This window comes from Oncorhynchus clarkii, chromosome 32 (assembly GCF_045791955.1).
Source record: "Oncorhynchus clarkii lewisi isolate Uvic-CL-2024 chromosome 32, UVic_Ocla_1.0, whole genome shotgun sequence".
NCBI classification, from domain to species: Eukaryota; Metazoa; Chordata; class Actinopteri; order Salmoniformes; family Salmonidae; genus Oncorhynchus; species Oncorhynchus clarkii.
In genome coordinates, this window is record NC_092178.1 from 38,214,748 (window position 1) to 38,223,581 (window position 8,834).

An 8,834-nucleotide genomic window follows, 5' to 3' on the forward strand; every position below is an offset into this window, starting at 1 on the left:
GAATTTCTTTCCTTCGTAATGCGTTTGAGCCAATCAGTTGCTTTGTGACAAGGTAGGGGTGGTATACAGAAGATGGCCCTATTTGGTAAAAGACCAAGTCCATATTATGGCAAGAACAACTCAAATGAGCAAAGAGAAATGACAGTCCATCATTAATTTAAGACAAGGTCAGTCAATCTGGAAAATTTCAATAACTTTTAAAGTTTCTTCAAGTGCAGTTGCAAAAACCATCAAGCGCTATGATGAAACTGACTCTCATGAGGACCGCCACAGGAAAGGAAGACCCAGAGTTACCTCTGCTGCAGAGGATAAGTTCATTAGAGTTACCAGCCTCAGAAATTGCAGCCCAAATAAATGCTTCAGAGTTCAAGTAACAGACACATCTCAACATCAACTGTTCAATGTGAATCAGGCCTTCATGGTTGAATTGCTGCAAAGAAACCACTACTAAAGGACACCAATATGAAGTAGAGACTTGCTTGGGCCAAGAAGCATGAGCAACGGACATTAGACCTGTGTAAATGTGTCATTTGGTCTGATGAGTCTAAATTTGAGGGAGGTGTTTAGACCCAGGGTCCTTAGCTTAGTGATGAGCTTCGTGGGCACTATGGTGATGAACGCTGAGTTGTCGTCAATGAACAGCATTCTCATGTAGGTGTTTCTTTTGTACAGGTGGGAAAGGGCAGTGTAGAGCGCGATTGATATTGCTTCATTTGTGTATCTCTTGGGGCGGTATGCGAATTGGAGTGGGATTCAGATTCTAGTTTTAGGAACAGAACACTGTATTGACAGATTCTAGTTTTAGTACAATTGTCATTGATTGATTGACAAATTACACCCGTATTCAATTAAGGTAGATATTTAGCCATTATTATGACTATAATAATGGTGTCCCAGTTTATCTAACCTGCTATCCCGATTTACCAAACACCAACTGAAAATATGGTTTTGGCTTAGTGTACAGATATTACGTCCGTCCCCTCGCCCCAACCTGGGCGCGAACCAGGGACGCTCTGCACACATCAACAGTCACCCTCGAAGCATCGTTACCCATCGCTCCACAAAATCCACGGTCCTTGCAGAGCAAGGGGAACCACTACCAGCGCGCACCACCGCTAACTAGCTAGCCATTTTGCATCGGCTACATACACAAATGGGTGTATAATGCCTTCTGTGAATATATCACCAACATTAGTCATTTTTGTGTGATTAGGAAACATCTTGAGGATTTCAGAAATGCCTCATATGTTGATATATTGGATAGATGTAGAAAGAAATTACAGAAGACGGAAATGCAAAGTGTTCCACCACATAGATTTGCTGTTTTAATACATTTTCATATTTAGGGATGTAAACAGAACAATCAGTGTCACAATCACTCATTGTGATCACTCACAATCAGAGCCATGTACTCTCAGTGGAAAGTTTATTAGGTACACCCATCTAGTGGGTCTCCAGAACAGCCTGCATTCTTCGTGGCATGGAAACATTGCTCAATTGGTATCAACGGACCTAACGTGTGCCAGGAAAACATTCCACACACCATTACACCACCGCCACTTGCCTGTACTGTAGACACCAGGCAGAATGGGGCCATGGATTCATGCTGCTTACGCCAAATTCTGACTCTGCCATCAGTATGCTGCTCCAGGAATCAGGATTTGTCGGACCAGGCGATGCTTTTCCACTGCTCAATTGTCCAGTGTTGGTGATTGCATGCCCACTGGAGCCACATCTTGTTTTTAGGTGATAGGAGTTGAACCCAGTGTGGTCATCTGCTACAATAGCCCATCCGTGACTAGGATTGACCCGTTGTGTATTCTGAGATGCCGTTCTGCACACTACTGGCGTACTGCGCCATTATTTGCCTGTTTGTGGCCCGCCTGGTAGCATGCATGATTCTTGCCATTCTCCTTCGACCTCTCATCAATGAGCAGTTTTCGCCCATAGGACTGACACTGACTGGATGTTTTTTATTTGTCACGCCATTCCCGGTAAACCCTAGACACTGTTGTGGATGAAAAGCTCAGGAGAGTGGACGTTTCTCAGATGCTGGAACAGGCGCGCCCGGCAACAACTATCATACCATGCTCAAAGTCGCTTAGGTCACTCGTTTCTCCCAATCTAACATTCAGTCGAACAGTATCTGAATGCCTCAATGTCTGTCTGGCTGCTTTATATAGCAAGTCACGGCTACATGACTCAGGAGCAAACCATTTTTGTGAACGGGGTGGTATACCTAATAAACTGGCCACTGAGTGTGTATAAAGAGTTAGGCGCATAGCCATTGCTAAGTGATAATTAACGCTTCCGAGTTGTGCTGTTTATATCTGATAGTTTTCTAAACATATGAAGATGTCAGATATACAATTTGTTGACACTACAACACAGTAAAGACTTGGATATAAATTAATAAATTAAATTCACTGCTCTTTTTTGCTTGTTTACAGCGGTTCATTTCATAGGGAACTGTCGGCGGCACTCTATTGTTACATCACCAACATTTCAAGAATAAAGTTGTATATTTATTTATTTCACCTTTATTTAACCAGGTAGGCTAGTTGAGAACAAGTTCTCATTTGCAACTGCGACCTGGCCAAGATAAAGCGTAGCAATTCGACACATACAACAACACAGAGATACACATGGAATAAACAAAACATACAGTCAATAATACAGTAGAAAAGAAAAAGTATATATACAGTGAGTACAAATGAGGTAAATTAAGGAAATAAATAGGCCATGGTGGCGAAGTAATTACAATATAGCAATTAAACACTGGAATGGTAGATCGGCAGAAGATAAATGTGCAGGTAGAGATACTGGGGTGCAAAGGAGCAAAATAAATAAATAAATAAATACCAGTATGGGGATGAGGTAGGTAGATAGATGGGCTATGTACAGGTGCAGTGATCTGTAAGCTGCTCTGACAGCTGGTGCTTAAAGCTAGTGAGGGAGATGTGAGTCTCCAGCTTCAGAGATTTTTGCAATTCGTTCCAGTCATGGGCAGCAGAGAACTGGAAGGAAAGACGACCAAAGGAGGAGTTGGCTTTGGGGGTGACCAGTGAGATATACCTGCTGGAGTGCGTGCTACGAGTGGGTGCTGCTATGGTGACCAGTGAGCTGAGATAAGGCGGGGCTTTACCTAGCAGAGACTTGTAGATAACCTGTAACCAGTGGGTTTGGCGACGAGTATGAAGCGAGGGCCAACCAACGAGAGCATACAGGTCGCAATGGTGGGTAGTGTATGGGGCTTTGGTGACAAAACGAATGCCACTGTGATAGACTGCATCCAGTTTGTTGAGTAGAGTGTTGGAGGCTATTTTATAGATGACATCACTGAAGTCGAGGATCGGTAGGATGGTCAGTTTTACAAGGGTATGTTTGGCAGCATGAGTGAAGGATGCTTTGTTGCGATATAGGAAGCCGATTCTAGATTTAATTTTGGATTGGAGATGCTTAATGTGAGTTTGGAAGGAGAGTTTACAGTCTAACCAGACACCCAGGTATTTGTAGTTGTCCACGTATTCTAAGTCAGAGCCGTCCAGAGTAGTGATGCTGGACGGGCGATTAGGTGCAGGCAGTGATCGATTGAATAGCATGCATTTAGTTTTACTTGCGTTTAAGAGCAGTTGGAGGCCACGGAAGGAGAGTTGTATGGCATTGGAGGTTAGTTAACAGTGTCCAAGGAGGGGCCAGAAGTATACAGAATGGTGTCGTCTGCGTAGAGGTGGATCAGAGAATCACCAGCAGCAAGAGCAACATAATTGATGTATACAGAAAAGAGAGTCGGACCGAGAATTTAACCCTGTGGCACACCCATAGAGACTGTCAGAGGTCCGGACAACAGGCCCTCCGATTTGACACACTGAACTCTATCAGAGAAGTAGTTGGTAAACCAGGCGAGGCAATCATTTGAAAAACCAAGGCTGTCGAGTTTGCCAATAAGAATGTTGTGATTGACAGAGTCGAAAGCCTTGGCCAGGTCGATGAATATGGCTGCACAGTAATGTCTCTTATCGATGGCGGTTATGATGTCGTTTAGAACCTTGAGCGTGGCTGAGGTGCACAATGACCAGCTCTGAAACCAGATTGCATAGCGGAGAAGGTATGGTGGGATTCTAAATGGTCAGTAATCTGTTTGTTAACTTGGCTTTCGAAGACCTTAGAAAGACAGGGTAGGATAGATATAGGTCTTTAGCAGTTTGGATCTAGAGCAGTTTGGATCTGGATCTTCCAATCTTTGGGAATCTCAGGCAATACGAAAGAGAGGTTGAACAGGCTAGTAATAGGGGTTGCAACAATTTGGGCAGATCATTTTAGAAAGAGAGGGTCCAGATTGTCTAACCCGGTTATTTTGTAGGGGTCCAGATTTTGCAGCTCTTTCAGAACATCAGCTATCTGGATTTGGGTGAATGAAAAATGGTGGGGGCTTTGGTGGGTTGCTGTGGAGGGTGCCGGGCAGTTGACGGGGTAGGGGTAGCCATGTGGAAAGCATGGCCAGCCGTAGAGAAACACTGGTGACAGTGTTTCCTAGCCTCAGAGCAGTGGGCAGCTGGGAGGAGGTGCTCTTATTCTCCATGGACTTTACAGTGTCCCAGAACTTTTTTGAATTAGAACTACAGTATATGGGCGCTAGCCATCCTAAAACCTGGCCTAACTCTCTCTATACACTGTATATGGCTCTGCTCACATCATTATTGTGAATATTATGTAGGCTATCCTATGGATTGTGATGTGTTCTGTAATCCATGGGTCTGGGGATATGACATCTCTAGAGAAATCTGATAAAAGACAATACACCTGTTGGCTAAATATCTACCTTAATTGAATACGGGTGCAATCTGTCAATCAATCTATAGCTGTGTTCAAAAACCCATGCTAACATACTGTATACTACATACTTAATGAGTATATATTACATGATATTAGTTCATTTTAGTTTTCTAAACGAACGGTATAATTTCAGTTGAGCACACTAGCCTGTCTACCGGAAGTTGATGCTGTTGCAATGCAACCTCTTGCTAGCTTGTTAGCATAACAAATTAATAGCTAGGCAATTTACGACTTTGAGTGTGTTATTAAATTCAATCTGGAGTGTCAGAGTGCAGTCTGGACGTCCGTAAACCCATAGCTTTGTCAGATTGTCGGTTCATAAATTCAGATAGCACACTGGACGCTCTGGCCAATAAGTATGGTTGATCCGAGCGTTCAACGGCAGTCGAGCACCCAAGCTAACTGGCTAACGTTGGTTAGCTACTTCCAGACACAAATGAGAGAACACCTCACTCTGACCATTTTTCCTGCCCTAGGCATAGCTGGTTAGGCTGTTTTCATGTTATCCAGAGCGTTGGTGACTTTAGCTGTGCTGCTGGCAACAATTTAATTAAGCTTTTTTTGCCAACGTTTACTGACCAGCCATATTCAACTGGTGTTGAGCGTTGGTAAATTCATCAGTTATTCGGCGCTCTGGCACTCAGACCAGAGTGCCATTAACGCCATTGAAAAGCAAAACAACTATACATACCACTTAGCTAAGCATGATGTGAATAATCAAGTCAATAAAAGTTGGGTAGTTAGTTAGATAGCAGATAGTTAATATACTGCCTGGCAAGTTCTAGGTATTAGTAGCCAACTAACATTAGGGGCGGCAGGCAGCCTAGTGGTTAGCGCATTGGGACAGCAACTGAAAGTTTGCTGGATCAAATCCCCGCCCTGTCATGGTAAAAATATGTTGTTTCACCCCTGAACAAGGCAGCTAAACCACTGTTCTCCAGTACACTGTCATTGTAACTAAGAATGTGTTCTTAACTGACTTGCCTAGTTAAATAAATGTATATGTTTTATTATTAGGTACCAGTACATACTGCTGTGACGCTAGTTCGTAAGGATAGCGTCGCTAACACGTAACGTAACCTATTTGAACAGTTATTTTATTACATTGCTTAACATTTTCTTAACATTTGTCATAACCAATTTAAGAAATCAATTTGTATCCGCTCTCGTTGGAATTCAGCTGCATATTTTCTGCCATTTTCTTAAACTCTGAAAACGTTGTGAAGCCACGCCCACTTCCGAAGAATTGTCTTATGGGCCTTAAAAGTACGGAAATAGTGTCTACCTCGTGTATACTTCGAATTTTTGCGAATTACGTCTGACATCCGGGAACTTTTGGCATACTAACTACATCCATACTATGATCGATAACTATACTAGATACTCAATTCACGTCCGATATAGTACGGTTAGTATGAGTATTCGAACACAGTTTAGGTGTTTTGACCTTACAAATATGTCCACCAACCTCCTCTAATTCACTCACTTCCTGTCGGTGCACAAAATGAGTGTCAATATGAACCCCCTGTTTCCGGCAATGCCTCCTTTCCGGCAGCGGCTATTTCCTCGCCAACATGCCAGTGAGTACTGGAGCCTGACATAATTGCGATTTTAACCGTTCATATGGGGCTTTAGATGCCAATACTGGAGTCAGTAATGCATAATAATGCGAATACTGACTGTTGTGTGTTTTAGCTCTGTCGGCCTATTCAGTGCCGATGTGTTGCTATTATAATCATTCACATACTCGCGCATTGTGATACAAGATGGCGGCCTGCATATCGCAAACATGGAGAAAGAGTCACCTGAAAACCTAAAAATGAAACATTGTCTAAATATATACGTGCAATAGCGGCCGCTGTTAAACATAGCTTTGCCTTGTGTACTAGTAGATTTATGTAGTGCCAGTTACTGCTCAAATCCCAAGTGATCATGTTATTATTTTGCCTCGGAACAAGGGTCCGCGTTGACGTTACGTAATCCAGTGAGCAAGAGTTGTGGTAGCTATGAGGTTTTGGATCGCAAATTCATTACAGTTCCTTGGCAGTATCACTCGCAGCAATTTTCCTATTTTGATGTCAATTTCAACAAAGCTTGAGTGGTTTATATGTGATTCGATTTCAATGTAATTCAACTGGCTGTGAGCCAACACCCATTGTGGGTTGTGTATCTGACATAACTAATGGCTGATACCGCGATGTAGCTTTCTCTGGATAGGGGGGTCTGCTATTGACAAATGTTAAATGCACGGCCTGTCGTTTGTAAACAGAAGTCCTAACTACTCAAACTAAATAATGTTTTAAGCAGTCTTTTGTCCACTCTTCTGCAGCTCGCAAAAGACTTGTTGCACCCATCCCCTGAGGAGGAGAAGAGGAGCCACAAGAAGAAGCGTCTCGTCCAGAGCCCTAACTCCTATTTCATGGATGTTAAGTGCCCAGGTAGATCCAGCTCTTTCCTTCATTGGACTCATGTTTGAAGGGGCCACCATGTCTATCTGAATGCAGTAGCTGAATGATTCAGTACTTACAACATTGTATTCATTAGGAAGCAAATGGGGAGGGGCCTATTAGTATTTGTCCAATAAGAAACACTCGTTTTAGTTTCTTTGCTACTATGTACACTGAATACACCCTCAGGCACTAATGACGTTGGTCTTCAGATTGTGTGTTTAATATTTTTTCTTTTTCTCTCCCTCAGGATGCTACAAGATCACAACTGTGTTCAGCCACGCTCAGACGGTTGTGCTGTGTGTGGGTTGCTCCACAGTTCTGTGTCAGCCCACTGGCGGCAAAGCACGTCTCACAGAGGGTCAGTAGTCTCAGCATTCTGTCACCCCCTGGGTTTTCCAACTCATGTTGGAGAGTGGATAGTCTCTAATTTAATATCTGTGGAAAAACTCAGTAGTAGCAGTTAAGTACATCATGTCAATATTTATTGATGTAGTTGGTCCTATGTTAATGAATAGTAATTTGACTGGCTGATATTGGCACAGATTAATTCAGACTTGTCACATTCACTGTAGATGTTAATGGCTCATATCTTTATCAAATGACCTAACTGCACTGTCAAGTGACTGGACTGCCACCCCAATGGTTGTACTGTCTCATTCCAGTGCCAGATGATAGATCTCAGTTTGCAGAAGGGTAGGGCTAGACCACTGGCTCTCCCCTTTCGAAGGCTGAGAACAAGATGCAAGTTATGCTATGGTGCTACTTATTATTTAGGTGTTGCAGTACACTGGATTCCAACATTGCTTTAGCAGATCTTAAATTATTGTTTTGGCAGTGAATGCTTTCGTGCCATGTAGACTGTTTAGCACTAGATGCTGTAAATATGCAACCAAATGAATGAACACTGTCCCGCTACTCTCTAATCATTCAGATTGTAGTGGTAATGCCCCCATTGTCTGTGTCCTGACTGTCCTTTTCTCTTTCCATCAGGGTGCTCATTCAGGAGGAAGCAGCATTAGTTGTACCCCCGATGCCCTGGTAGAGATGTAAGGGAGAGGGGTTGGACAGGTTGATTTCAGCGACTCCAGCCTTGACACAGCAGTCCCTGCATCCAAGAAACAGCGGATTGATCTAGAAGTGCTTATGACATCTGGACGCACTCTGTGATAGTCCACTTTGTTGCTGTAACTCAACCCTCCAACCAGTCTCTTAATAAAATATTGTTTTGGCTAAAGAATTGGGGTGGTTTGAACTTTTGTTCCCTTTTCCATATTTGCCTATGATGGCATGGAAACACTGTTCTATAGCACAGTTGCCTGACTTCATTGCAGACGTATGCCAGAAATTACAACGCCGGGATCCGTATTTAAGATATCTGCTGAACACATGATTAAGCAATCTGATTCCCAACTGTACGACGTGGCACGCAACACCTGAGCATGTAGTTGGGCAGGAACTCGACCACTGGCATGTGTTCATAGCCTGTTACAGTAAAGCGAGTGTTCTTTTTTCAAGAAAATACATAAGGAACAATATGTAATTAACTGA

At 43.0% G+C, this 8,834-nt stretch overlaps 1 protein-coding gene and 1 non-coding gene across 2 annotated transcripts; both read left to right on the plus strand.

The window, feature by feature from the left end:
- Positions 1–6,372: 6,372 nt before the first annotated feature.
- LOC139392258 (small ribosomal subunit protein eS27) lies at positions 6,373–8,523 on the plus strand. The gene is made up of 4 exons (XM_071140113.1): positions 6,373–6,416; positions 7,166–7,274; positions 7,534–7,644; positions 8,277–8,523. Exons 1-4 carry the CDS (start codon positions 6,411–6,413, stop codon positions 8,303–8,305), a joined length of 255 nt encoding a protein of 84 aa, XP_070996214.1. The 5' UTR covers positions 6,373–6,410; the 3' UTR covers positions 8,306–8,523.
- LOC139392477 (small nucleolar RNA SNORA35) lies at positions 7,894–8,026 on the plus strand. Its single transcript, XR_011629688.1, has one exon. It is a non-coding gene; the product is annotated as a small nucleolar RNA SNORA35 (small nucleolar RNA).
- Positions 8,524–8,834: the final 311 nt, after the last annotated feature.

What these genes read in the sequence shown, in the direction of transcription:
- LOC139392258 (XM_071140113.1), top strand. An exon ending in CATGGATGTTAAGTGCCCAG is followed by an intron (nt 7,275 to 7,533) that starts GTAGATCCAGCT and finishes TCTCTCCCTCAG; the next exon opens with GATGCTACAAGATCACAACT. An exon ending in CAAAGCACGTCTCACAGAGG is followed by an intron (nt 7,645 to 8,276) that starts GTCAGTAGTCTC and finishes TCTTTCCATCAG; the next exon opens with GGTGCTCATTCAGGAGGAAG.